This window comes from Oncorhynchus gorbuscha, linkage group LG23, assembly GCF_021184085.1.
Source record: "Oncorhynchus gorbuscha isolate QuinsamMale2020 ecotype Even-year linkage group LG23, OgorEven_v1.0, whole genome shotgun sequence".
Taxonomy (NCBI): Eukaryota; Metazoa; Chordata; class Actinopteri; order Salmoniformes; family Salmonidae; genus Oncorhynchus; species Oncorhynchus gorbuscha.
Window position 1 is genome coordinate 70,031,396 of NC_060195.1, and position 13,584 is coordinate 70,044,979.

At 41.6% G+C, this 13,584-nt stretch overlaps 1 protein-coding gene across 2 annotated transcripts; it reads left to right on the plus strand.

The window, feature by feature from the left end:
- The first annotated feature begins 1,145 nt into the window (after nt 1-1,145).
- LOC124011052 (gastrula zinc finger protein XlCGF17.1-like) lies at nt 1,146-7,484 on the plus strand. Of its 2 annotated transcripts, XM_046324024.1 has the most exons (4): nt 1,178-1,439; nt 4,230-4,478; nt 5,140-5,312; nt 6,426-7,484. In XM_046324024.1, the coding sequence occupies exons 2-4, from the start codon at nt 4,376-4,378 to the stop codon at nt 6,435-6,437; spliced, it is 288 nt and encodes a 95-aa protein (XP_046179980.1). In that variant the 5' UTR covers nt 1,178-1,439; nt 4,230-4,375; the 3' UTR covers nt 6,438-7,484. The 2 variants fall into 2 exon arrangements, with proteins under 2 accessions (XP_046179979.1, XP_046179980.1); XM_046324023.1 differs by having other exon boundaries at nt 1,146-1,439; nt 5,140-7,484.
- The last annotated feature ends 6,100 nt before the right edge of the window (nt 7,485-13,584 follow it).

Genomic DNA, 13,584 nt, shown 5'->3' on the forward strand with positions numbered 1-13,584 from the left:
CCGCCACAGAAGTCGCTAGTGCGCGATGGGACAAGAACATCCCTGCCGGCTAAAACCTCCCCTGACCCGGACGACACTGGGCCGCCCCATGGGTCTCCCGGTCGTGGCCCGCTGTGACAGAGCCTGGACACAAACCAGGATCTCTATTGGCACAGCCTTAGACCACTGCGCCACTCGGGAGGCCTGATATTTACATGTTTTATTCACTACCGGTGAAGTCTGCCATAAAACATTGAAGGAGAAGAAGAACCAGCACTAAAAATGCTGTTAGGATATATAAGTTATACTGTACGAGCTTTTGTGGTGAAAACATTACGTTATTACAGGTGTCAAGGTTATGGGCATGTGGCAGCAGTATGTAGGAGGGAGGTTCCTGGGTGTGAGAAGTGTGCAGAAGGGCATGAGACAAAGGAATGTGTAACATTGGGGAAAGTAGTGGAATGTGTTAATTGTAGGGGTTCCCATGGGGCTGGGGATCAGAAATGACCACTGCGAGAGACGTAGGTTGAGGTTTCCAGGGTTAGTGTAGTGCAGAAGTTGTCATATGCTGAGCCAGTGAAGAAAGTAGAGGAGGATGGTCAAGGGGGAGGGATTATGAGAGGAGTGGTGTCGGTGATATATTTTTCAGTAAGATTGGATTTTTGGCATTTATAGCAATGGTTGTCAACTGTACTGAAGGGATGGAATGTAGGTCGCAGAAAACTGAGGTGTTGGTGGCAGCTGCAGAGAGGTATTTGTGTGTGTGAGACTTGACATCAAAAGAGTTACAGGGTGTGTGAAGTGGTGGTGTCCCATCCTTTCAGGATGTTGGCCTGAGGGATGACTAAATAGATTAAAATAGTGGAATAGGGTGGTGTATTTCAATTTATTTAAATTTGTGAGTGTAGATAGTAGCGTATTTGTTTAAGTATTAATTAACGAGTTGTACTCCGGTCTAGTAGGTGGCGGTAATGCAACATGCATTGGATGCCAACCGCCGTTAAACCTCATAGAAGAAGGAACACTAGAACTGTGCTGTGAAGACGATAGCTTTTGTATCCGTTTCAAATGCATCACTACAGGTATGTAATAGCACGTTTACACTTTATAATATCGAAAGAACATGTCATAACATGTTAGGTAGCAAATCCGTCAATGTATTGTCACGTTTGCTGAAGGTTTTATGACGTTATTGTTGTGTCAAACCGAGTGAGTGAAGGGAGTGATAAGTCACATCGTTAGAGACTGGGTTTGTCTGAGTGAATGAATATACATTACTTCGTCAAGATACATTCATAAAGAATCCATGTATTTGAGATTTCTGAGTTCGTTTTACATGTTAGTTATTGTTTTGTTGTGTAATGTGTTTCTTACGAGCTGATAAAATGGCGGCGGCAACTCTGTCTGAGTCAATGGACTTCAGTCAGGCAGTGAGGGAGCATCAGAGAGACATTTTCACGGTTGCTCTACTGTTTTGAAGCTGAATGTAATGATTATCAGTTTTCTACATGTGTATTAATATTCAGACACATTCAGTTGTTTCTATGTTATCTATATTTGTTACTATGGTGTGAATGGTAAATATAAAATGTTTTTTGCGAGCTAAATCACATTTTATTGGTCACATGCGCCAAATCCAATATGTAAACTTTAAAGTGAAATGCTTCCTTCCAATAATACATAGTTAATAAATAAAGGGAAATATTTTCTAAATAAATAAAGTAATAGTAGCACAAGGAGTACCAGTACCGAGTCAATGTGCAGGGTGGTAATACAGGATCTATGTGCAGGGTGGTAATACAGGATCTATGTGCAGGGTGGTAATACAGGATCTATGTACAGGGTGGTAATGCAGGATCAATATACAGGGTGGTAATGCAGGATCAATATACAGGGTGGTAATACAGGATCAATATACAGGGTGGTAATACAGGATCAATATACAGGGTGGTAATACAGGATCTAAGGGTGGTAATACAGGAATCTATATACAGGGTGCAGGATCTATGTGGTGGTAATACAGGATCTATGTAGGGTGGTAATACAGGATCTATGTACAGGGTGGTAATACAGGATCAATATACAGGGTGGTAATGCAGGGTGGTAATACAGGATCAATGTACAGGGTGGTAATGCAAGATCAATATACAGGGTGGTAATACAGGGTGGTAATACAGGATCAATATACAGGGTGGTAATACAGGATCAATATACAGGGTGGTAATACAGGATCAATATACAGGGTGGTAATACAGGATCTATGTGCAGGTTGGTAATACAGGATCTATGTGCAGGGTGGTAATACAGGATCAATATACAGGGTGGTAATACAGGAGCAATGTGCAGGGTGGTAATACCGGATCAATATACAGGGTGGTAATACAGGATCAATATACAGGGTGGTAATACAGGATCAATATACAGGGTGGTAATACAGGGTCAATATACAGGGTGGTAATACAGGATCTATGTGCAGGGTGGTAATACAGGAGCAATGTACAGACAGCGATCTCTGTCCTCCATCCCTAATTCTGTCTTCTCTCCCTATCTCTGTCCTCCATCCCTATCTCTGTCTTCTCTCCCTATCTCTGTCCTCCATCCCTATCTCTGTCTTCTCTCCCTATCTCTGTCCTCCATCCCTATCTCTGTCTTCTCTCCCTATCTCTGTCTTCTCTCCCTATCTCTGTCCTCCATCCCTATCTCTGTCTTCTCTCCCTATCTCTGTCCTCCATCCCTATCTCTGTCTTCTCTCCCTATCTCTGTCTTCTCTCCCTATCTCTGTCTTCTCTCCCTATCTCTGTCCTCCATCCCTATCTCTGTCCTCTCTCCCTATCTCTGTCCTCCATCCCTATCTCTGTCCTCTCTCCCTATCTCTGTCCTCTCTCCCTATCTCTGTCTTCTCTCCCTATCTCTGTCTTCTCTCCCTGTCTTCTCTCCCTATCTCTGTCTTCTCTCCCTATCTCTGTCTTCTCTCCCTATCTCTGTCTTCTCTCCCAATCTCTGTCTTCTCTCCCTATCTCTGTCTTCTCTCCCTATCTCTGCCTTCTCTCCCTATCTCTGTCTTCTCTCCCTATTGTCGTGGTAATTTCCTGTATTACTAAACATTGAGAGAGCAAACCACACACAAGTCAGAGTTATATTATAAAGTCCATCTTTAATTATATTTCAGCTTCACCATGGCCCTATGACTCTCAGATCAATTCAGTGTCTATAAATGAACTCTCTGAGAGTGCTTACAAAACAATTCTTAGTATCATTTATAGCCAAGACACACCCCTCTCAACTCACATGACGAATAACAGATATTAGGAACATTACAAAGGAAGTCTTTTACTGGAGAGAGTAAATAGCCAGAAGGCATTAGCAATAACTTATTGTTCAGTTTGCTCTCTTAGACGAGGTTCTACTTCTCGTTCTTGGTACTTCATATTACCAAACCATTACCTCATCCAATGGCATATATCAGTTGTCAATTCTAGATACTCCCATCTGAAATACAACCTCTTCTGGACAAGCTCACAGAGAGTAGTGAACCTCTAGGTCATATACTAGGTCAAAATAAGTTTTGACACAAGAGGGGACATACAATGGTTCCAGACACTGCCATACTCCTCCTCCCAATATGGGAAAAGTAGGGAGTGACTGGTGTACAGATATTGTGGAGCCCTTCACATGGTTTAACAGATACCCTCACATATGAAGACAAGCCTGACCTCTCCCCTCTCTGGGCCCCAAGTGACTTTCCCCTGGAGAAGAGAGAGGAAAATGCAACTGCCAACAGTATTATCCAAAAGAAGACATTCTAATGACAAATATCTCACATAAGCATTATTATGTAAATAAAACATCTTATTTATCAATGTTACCTAACTAATTGTGATTCTGCTACGACCCTATCTCTGTCCTCCATCCCTCTCCGTTGGACGATAGCTGGGGACGGCCAAAGGCCAAAATAACACTATAGAATACAGTGAATATTATTCAGGAAAATAGTACATAGTGCTGCCTAAAACTAAATGGTTTTTGAGTCATTTATTTTAATCTAGGGAATCTACTATAGATTAAGTGCATTTATGTTGTGCAATTATAAAGTGTGCACTTTGTCTAGTGTGAATGAATGTTTTGTTGTCAGTGATTAGTTACCTGATAAATGGAAATGAGAGAAATGAACAAGAAAACATTATAATATATTTTGTTATAATAAAGAAGTTCTAATAACTTTTTGTGTCCGTTTCTCATTATATCTACAGGACGACTTGAATTAAGTCTGAGGCCGGTAACATCAACAGTGAGGACAAACCCAACCTGTCTCTCTCCTTCCACACTGAATCCAAACCTACAGTCACTGGGTCCTGATTGTGACAGTGGAGCCCAGTTTGCACTGCAGGGTCCAGAGATGGCATCAGTGAAGCTGGAAGACTGCAGTCAAACACTGGAGCTGAATGTCAACATTAAAGATGAAGAAGAGGAGGAGAAGATTGGAACATCTGTTTCTCATGGTAACAGCAGGTTCTATCTATCTAAGTTTGTTGTTCATTCCAACTTCCCACTGTGCATTAAAAGTTGCAGTAGAACTGTTTCAATGAGAAGGTAGATGTTATTTCATGTGTTTTATTCACTGGGCTGTCTGGAGTGTTCAGAGACTAAAGAAGTGAAGTAGTAAAGTTCTATGATATGGCTGTGTAGTTACTAACTCTTGTGATAGTGAGTGGAGGATGATATGGCTGTGTAGTTACTAACTCTTGTGATAGTGAGTGGAGGATGATATGGCTGTGTAGTTACTAACTCTTGTGATAGTGAGTGGAGGATGATATGGCTCATAATTGTCACGACTTTTACCCAGTTTTAGAATAGTTTTATTCCCCTTTTGTATTGTACAGCCTTCTTATATGAATACTTATGTCACCCGGTACAGCCAGGAGAGGACTGGCCACCCCTCAGAGCCTGGTTCCTCTTTAGGTTCCGAGCTTCCTACCATTCTTGCAAGTTTTTCGTGGCCACTGTGCTTCTCGATCTGCATAGGTTGCTCTTTGGTGTTTTAGGCTGGGTTTCTATAGAACACTTGGACAAACTGCTGATGTAAGAAGGGCTTCCTAATATACATTTGATTGACATGTATATCACACCAACTGACTGGTTCTTCTGATGTTGTTCACACAGGAGACCACGTTGAGACATTCCCTGCATCCAGACAACAACAGCAGGAAGATTACAGAGCTAAGAGGTCTCACCACTGCCCACATTGTGTGGAGATTTTCCCATTTCTATCAAAGCTAAAAGCACACCTAAAAATACACACAGGAGAGAAGCCTTACTCCTGCTCTGACTGTGGGGTGAGTTTCTCTCGACTGGATACCTTAAAAACACACCAACGTATACATACAGGAGAGAAGCCTTACTACTGCTCTGACTGTGGGGAGAGATTCTCTCAAATGAGCAGCTTAAAAGCACACAAACAAGTACATACTGGAGAGAAGCCTTACTCCTGCTCTGATTGTGGGAGGTGTTTCTCCAGATCAGATACCTTGAAATCACATGAACGTATACATACAGGAGAGAAGCCTTACTCATGCTCTGACTGTGGAAAAAGTTTCTCCCGATTGGATAATTTAAAATCACATGAACGTGTACATACAGGAGAGAAGCCATATTCCTGCTCTGACTGTGTAAAATGCTTTAAAACATCAACTGAGCTAAAAGTACACCAGAGAACACACACAGGAGAGAGGCGTTACTACTGCTCTGACTGTGCAAAATGTTTTAAAACATCAACTGAGCTAAAACTTCACCAGAGAACACATACAGGAGAGAAGCCTTACTTCTGCTCTGACTGTGGAAAGAGTTTCTCTCGATTGGATACCTTAAAAACACATGAACGTATACATACAGGAGAAAACCCTTACTCCTGCTCTGACTGTGTAAAATGCTTCAAAACGTCAACTGAGCTAAAAGTTCATCAGAAAACACACACAGGAGAGAAGCCTTATTACTGCTCAGTCTGTGGAAAATGTTTTAAAACATCAAATGAGCTAAAAGTTCACCAGAGAACACACACTGGAGAGAAGCCTTACGTCTGCTCTGGCTGTGGCAAAGGTTTCTCTCACCAGAGCAACTTAAAAACACACCAACGTATACATTAAGGAGAAAAGCCTCATCAGTTCTCTGACCAGCTAAGAATAAAGTCACTCCATCACTTAATTCTCATCTCATAAAATAAGTTGTAACGTTGAATTGGATCAAATGAAGAAATGAATGAAGAACACTGTAATCCTATAGATTCTCACTGTGAGAGAACCCTGCAGAGGAAAGGGAGCGTTATATAATTTTAGCCTCTCTTTACTTTACCAATCAGTGTGCACCTTGTCAGTTTTAGTGTGTTTTGTTTTGTTAGCTTCTACTGTAAAGATTTGCACTTGGTGTTGAATACCCTCTGTTATTCTTCTCAGGATATTATATGACTGGGCAGAGGCTCAGCCATTGGTGGGACTTGGGAGGGCATAGCCCCACTTGGGAGCCAGGCCCAGCCAATCAGAATGAGTTTTTCCCCACAAAAGGTCTTTATTACAGACAGAAATACTACTCAGCCCCCCTCAGACAATCCTGCAGGTGAAGAGGTCCTGGGCTGCCATGGTTACATGTGATCTGCAGTTGTGAGGCCGGTTGGATGAACTGCCAAATTCTCTAAAAGGACATTAGAGGTGTCTTATGGTAGAGATATAAATATTGAGTTCTCTGGCAACAGCTCTGGTGGACATTCCTGCAGTTATCATGAGAAATGCACATTCCCTGAACTTGAGACATCTGTGACATTGTGTTTTTATTGTCCCCAACACAAGGTACACCTGTGTAATGATCATGCTGTTTTATCAGCTTCTTGATAATCTATACCTGACAGGTGTGGCATATCTTGACAAAGGCTAAAATGCTCACTAACAGGGACATAAACAATTTTGTGGAACGTAACATACTAAATGGAGTGGCACGGATGTTTTTGTAACATAAAATACATCTTGCTCTGAGACCAGGTTGTCCATCGGAAGGAGTTAGTAGACGCTTAAAAAAATGTTTTAACCTTTATTGAACTAGGCAAGTCAGTTAAGAACAAATTCTTATTTACAATGATGGCTTAGGAACAGTGGGTTAACTGCCTTGTTCAGAGGCAGAACAACAGATTTTTACCTTGTCAGCTCGGGGATTCTATTTAGTAACCTTTTGGTTACTGACCCAATGCTCTAACCACTAGTCTACCTTCCACCCCTGACATGTATCAGATAGAGATGGTGTGATGATCACTTTTCACCATTAGTTTGGGGGGGATTGGTTTACAACTTTATTTAATGATACACAGTTTATGAAATGAATACATGTGTTTATTAATTGTCTTTAAAACTAGATGAGTTATTTTAGTTACTGATCATGAATGTGTTTGGATAACTGCATTGAAGCAAACTTTATTGATCTGCCAATGAGAAATAAAGTTACATGAATATGTACTGGTCAACCTCTTCTTCTCTTTGAATGGTTCTTAGTATTCAGTTCTTCATATTAGATCTGACAGTATCTTATTCAGATTCAGTTCTTCTTCATGAATGGTTCTTATGGTTGTATTCAGTTCTTCATATTAGATCTGACAGTATGAATGGTTCTTATGGTTGTATTCAGTTCTTCATTGACAGTATGAATGGTTCTTATGGTTGTATTCAGTTCTTCATATTAGATCTGACAGTATGAATGGTTCTTATGGTTGTAATGGTTCTTATGGTTGTATTCAGTTCTTCATATTAGATCTGACAGTATGAATGGTTCTTATGGTATTCAGTATTCTGATCTGACAGTGCTTATGGGCTGAGTGTTTTTTTGTATGACTACAGTCAGGAGTTTTCTCTGACCCTGTGATGTCACCAGCACATTAAGTACATTCATCTTAAGATTGCCAGGTGAGACAACCACAAGTGCTTTGACTGGGCTGAGAGGGAGCTTGACCTCCTGTAGCAGTGGGACGGCCTTGAGACCAGAGGTGGCAGAACTGAGTGCTCGGGTTGGGATACAGGGTTTGAGCCTGAATGTAGAGATGGGGCAGTTCCTCTTGCTGCACCGTAATAAACACCATTGTCTTGTAGTGGATGTGAGCTTCGACTGGAAGCCAGTGGAATGTACGGAGGAGCAGGGTGACATGGGGGATCTTGGGAAGGTTAAACACCCAGACGCACTGCAGTGTTCTAGATAAGTTCAGTGGAGACCCATCATTCAGGGCAGGTGAGCCACCTGTTTTGAGCCCCACAGTTGTAGCAATAAAACAATATGAAATAAATTATATGTTCGACCATGTCAAAATCTGAGCTAGCAGTCATCATCATGAATCAAGTCGACAATCTACTGGCAAATCCTTTTTAATCTTTGTCATATGAAAAGAAATAATGAGAAATTATGGATAAAATGTATCGGTGCTCATCGGCCATTGGACACAAACATCACACAACAAATTGCAAATTCAACAATGAGTGGTTTGGAAGGGATCAGTGGCTAACTGCAAACATTGCAAAGCAATCATTAGCCTGCTATTCATTGGAGTGGCTGTGTGGTCCCAAGTCTAAGGGGCTCTTTTCCTAGTTTAAAACTGTAAACATTCAACATTGGCCATGCTGTCAATGAAGCTTGATTTGTGCCTTGCTCAAATCAACTTAACACAGTACTGCAAAATCTGACTTGTGTGAGTTCAAAACAACTGGGAGCTTGGGTTTTGAACTTTCATCCAACTCAGAATTGTAAATTGGGAACTCGGGCCTCTTTCTACAGCTACGACCTGAAGATCACTGACGTCATCATGATTCCATTTTTTAAAATTCAAGTTCCCAGTTGTCTTGAAAGCACCATAAATCCAGAGAATGACAGACTTTGATGAAGTTTGATGACAAAATATGCCCACGAAGGACTGCGTGGTGAGTGCAACTTGGTGGTTCACATGTAGGATATAACCTGTTTTTGAGAAATGTAATCATTGAATATTGTAAGAATTTTCATTGTCTGCATATATGCCCCTTTATTTATCTTACGGTTCTGACTTGGCGTACAGGGAGAATACTGTAAGAATGTCCCATGTTCTGGACTACGTCCATCCTAGCTCGCTCATTAATGTCTTAATCAAAATTGCGGATTGCCTCTTGCCTTCCCCTTATGCCATAGTTTGTAAATATCAATTGTCAGTAGAAACCACATTTGTTTAAGTAAGTCAGGCATGTTATTTTAAAAGGCAGTAAATGATTCAGCTTGGATTCGAATCAGGGACTGTAGTGATGTCTCTTGCACTGAGATGAGGTTCCTTAGACCACTGCACCACTCAGGAGCCCTTAAAAGGTCTGCGCCCAATGTAGGGCAGGAGTTTGAAGGCACAAGTGGGGAGCCCAGCCAACAGAGAGTTGAGAATTGTTTTGTTCTCTTCCCCAGATCTGTGCCTCACCACAAACCTGGTTGAGGCTCCACGGAAAATTTCTTCAACCTCATTGCTTGGTTTTTGCTCTGATTGGACTGTCAACTGTGGGACCTTATAAAGACAGGTGTGATCCTTTTCCAATCATATCCATACATTTGAATTTACCACAGGTGGACTCCAATCAAATTGTAGAAACATCTCAAGGATGATCAATGGAAACAGGATGTACTTGAGCTGAATTTTGAGTCTCAGAGGAAAGGGTATTAATTTTTATAAATTGACAAATTTATTAAAAACTTTTTTTGCTTTGTCATTATGTGTATATTGTGTGTATATTGATGAGGGGTAAAAAAATGCATTTAATACATTTTTGTATAAGCCTGTAACGTAACAATATGTGGAAAAAGTCAAGGGGTCTTGTATAATGCCCTGTATATGCTTTAAACTACAATTTAAGGATCTGAAGTGATAAACACAATGGCATAATGGACAATGCATGTCCAATGGTTATCTCTGTATGAGTCACATTAAAACACTTGGTAGGGCAGTGGTTATCTGTATTAGTATTACCAACATAAAAACACCTAGGTAGAGCAGTGGTTCTCTCGGTATTAGTATTATCTCTGTATTACCCACATTAAAACACCTGGGTAGAACAGAGAGGACAGAACATGTGGCTTTGTAACACACAGGTGTTTCATCTCCACACTGGGATGATTTTAACAGTGCAACGCCACACAGGCCTCATGCCTCTCAGGTAGGAAGGTACCAGAAGTAAAATAATAATAAACACAAAACTAATGAAGGAGCACACAGTCACCAACAATATGTCCCTGTTGTCAATACTTTCAACTGGCTCAGCTCGCTGTTACAGCACAGCACCACCAAATTCCATGTATTTAGTAACCATCTGTCTTATGGAACCAGAAAAATGTAACATAATACTGTTTTGAGAGTCCCTGATTTATATTTACTATGTTACACCTAGTCTATGAGACGAGGCTGCACCTTCACCTACATTATACACAGCAGGTCAAGAGGTGTGTTTTCCCTTCAGCATCTGCATGTGGCATAATCTCACCCACCTCACAGCATGAATCTAAAATGGTTATCCTTGGCTGTGAGTGAAGGGAAAAAAATCTGACTACGGCAATTACTTGAATAATTCAGAATACTTTTTGTTTACAGACTTGATGAGTAAATTGTCTTGTTTAAAAAAAACGTGACTTCGCAATGGGGCCATCAATAGGAATTGGGCCGTGCTTCAGCTGAACTGCAGTACGGAAAATGTAACAGTATAAGTTTAGACCGTCCCCTCGCCCATACCCGGAAAATGTCCTCACCCACGAGCACAGTGGAAAAAGCAGCTTTTTGACTGGTCTTGCAAGCCTGGGGAACCCTTGATCCAGAAAAGGTGTCAATTGAGACCGCAATTTAGGGGAACCGTTCTCTGTTATCCGTTGCATGGGTGTTTCAGACTGGAAGCCTGGACCCTTTCCGAAAGAGGTGTAATTGATGACTCAATGAGGGGCATTGGTCTGATATCGTTTTCTTTTTACACCAATTGATGCTCCCCATTGGTTGAGAACTTTTGCGTTGGGACAAAAGCTGTTACATTGTAGCTAACCCTAACCCTTTTCCTAACCTTAACCTCAGTCTCCTAACCTGCCATGGTAAAACTGACCAATGTCATGTATCAATTTGTATTTTTCAGGGAACATCCACATCAAGAAACTGTACAGTAGTTCTCCTACTGGGAGGCGCGGGAAATAGTTTAAAGAGCGATTGGTGCTGAGGAAGCTGAGGAAGCTATGGCAGGGGATGCCCCGCAGCCTGTTGAGATTCATAATGTCGTTTACCAGTTGAAGGATACCGATAGTAAACATGAATTGTTCGTGCAGTGTTACACAGGAGTGTTACACAGGAGCCAGCTCGCAGGAATAGTGCGTGCACGTCTTTTGATTGGATCACCAATATTGAAAGGCAAGTCCTATGGGCACTGGAAACGGAATTTGATAAACAAATTAATTTGCGTAATACTAAGCTGTTTTTTCAATCCACAATGGCGGAAGGAGGAGAAGATATCGATCTGGTCGAGGATATAATTATAACGCCATTCTCAAGACACACTTTTTAAGAAAAGTTAGACATTGCAAGGAGAGGTTGCCCGACGCCGACGCGACAAAGCCTGTCACAGGCGGGAAAGGGGTTCGTTCGCCACTTTCAAAGTTCCAACTACGAGCGCTATTAATGGCTCACAGGCACCGAGAAGCACTGCAAAGTGTACTGCTGGGAATGCCTATTATTTGCAAGTGATCGATTTGGTGTTTGGAGCCACACTGGCTTTGCAAACTTGAGTTGTCTAACCAAGGCAGCAAAGAGACACCAAAGTACGGCTGGGCACTTACAAGCAATGGGGCTTTTGAAAACTTTTGGAGACACCCGAGTGGATCTACAGCTCAACGAACAAACGCGCAGGGCAATGGAGCTGCACAATGAAAAGGTGAAGAAAAATAGGAAAATATTGAAAAGACTCATTGATTGTGTTATGGTTTTGGGTAAACAGGAAGTGTATTTTTTGGGGACTTAAAAGCTCAAAGTTTGTGGACCAGAAATGGATAGAAGAAGAATATTAATGTAACTCTGTTGCACTCGACTATGTTCTTGCCTATTAGATGAACTGTACTGTATTGTATTGTACTCTTCCCCTGCAATTCTCTGAATAAAAATGTCAATTTCAAGGTGACGCACAGCTTGGTTATACTGATTTTCTGTCTAAATGTATAGTGTGTAGAGCCATGGCATCATAATGATGGTAATAAGAGGTGGATTAATTCGGGTGGGACTGTGTAGGACCTCACCGAAGGCCCAGGCCCACGGCACGCCACTGTATGTTACGGATGTGAAATAGCTAGCTCGTTAGCGGTGGTGCGCGCGAAACAGCGGTTCAATTGGTGACGTCACTTGCTCTGAGCCCTTGAAGTAGGTAGTTCCCCTTGCTCTGCAAGGGCTGCCTGTGGCTTTTGTGGGGCGATGGGTAACTGTTGTTGTTGATGTGTGCAGAGGGTCCCTAGTTTGCGCCCGAGTATGGGCGAGGGGACAGTCTAAAGTTATACTTTTACATATACATAAGTATCAAAGGTAAAAGTAAAAATAATTTCAAAGCCATTATATTAAGCAAACTATTTTCTTCTCATTTAAATGTTCGGATAGTCAGCGGCACACTCCAACACTATATATATATACTATATACTATAGTATATACTCCGATTTCAGAGGACTCTGGTCTGAGTGCCAGAGGACAGAATAATTGATCAACCACCAAAGCTTAACAAGCCGTGAATACGGCCGGTGACAGGAAACGTCGGCAAATAAAGCGTAATTAAATTGTTGCCTGAAGCACAGTTAAAGTCACCAATGCTCTGGATAACATGAACACAGCCTAACCAGCTCTGCTAAGGCGAGTAAAATGTCAGAGTTCTCTCATTTGTACTGAAAGTAGCCAGCAAGCCAGCCAATGTTAACCAGTTATCTTGGATGCTTGACTGCCGTTGTGAGGTCAGAACGCTTGAATCAACCCTCCTCCTCCGCCAGAGCGTCCAGTGTGGCTCTGAACGCTCCGAGAGCGATACGAACTGACAGTCTGACAACGCTCGGAATTTACGAACGACCAAGCGCACTCTGACACTCCAGATTGATTTTAAGACCACATCCATAATTTACTAACAAAGTATTTGTGTTTGGTGAATCCGCCAAATCAGATGCAGTAGGGATGCGCGAATTTAAATGTTTTCCTGTCCTGCTAATCATTCAAAATCTAACGAGTACTTTTGGGTGTCAGGGAAAATGTCAAAAATATCAAAAGTAAAGTACAGATACCCCAAAACTCCATACATTTTCCCTGACACCCAAAATTACTTAAAATATTTGTACTTAAGTACTTTACTTCACTGATTGCAGGGAATACTGACTGAAGATGTTCCTCCCTACGAGGCCCATGAGACTGTGTAGGGATGTGATTTGAATAGGACTGTGACTGAACGAGTGGGATGTTGTTATTTATCTATTTGGTTTTGATATCGTTGTTCCCCTTCCCCTTTTCCGCAAAGGAAATGTATTTTCTTCAACAGTTTACTAACCTTACAGTAGGTGGGGGCAGAGAGGTTATATTTGTA

Coding starts and splice junctions, on each gene's coding strand:
- LOC124011052 (XM_046324023.1), top strand. CDS start 4,376: ATGGCATCAGTGAAGCTGGAAGACTGCAGTCAAACACTGGAGCTGAAT. Junction 4,479..5,139: donor TGGAACATCTGTTTCTCATG/GTAACAGCAGGT, acceptor TTGTTCACACAG/GAGACCACGTTGAGACATTC.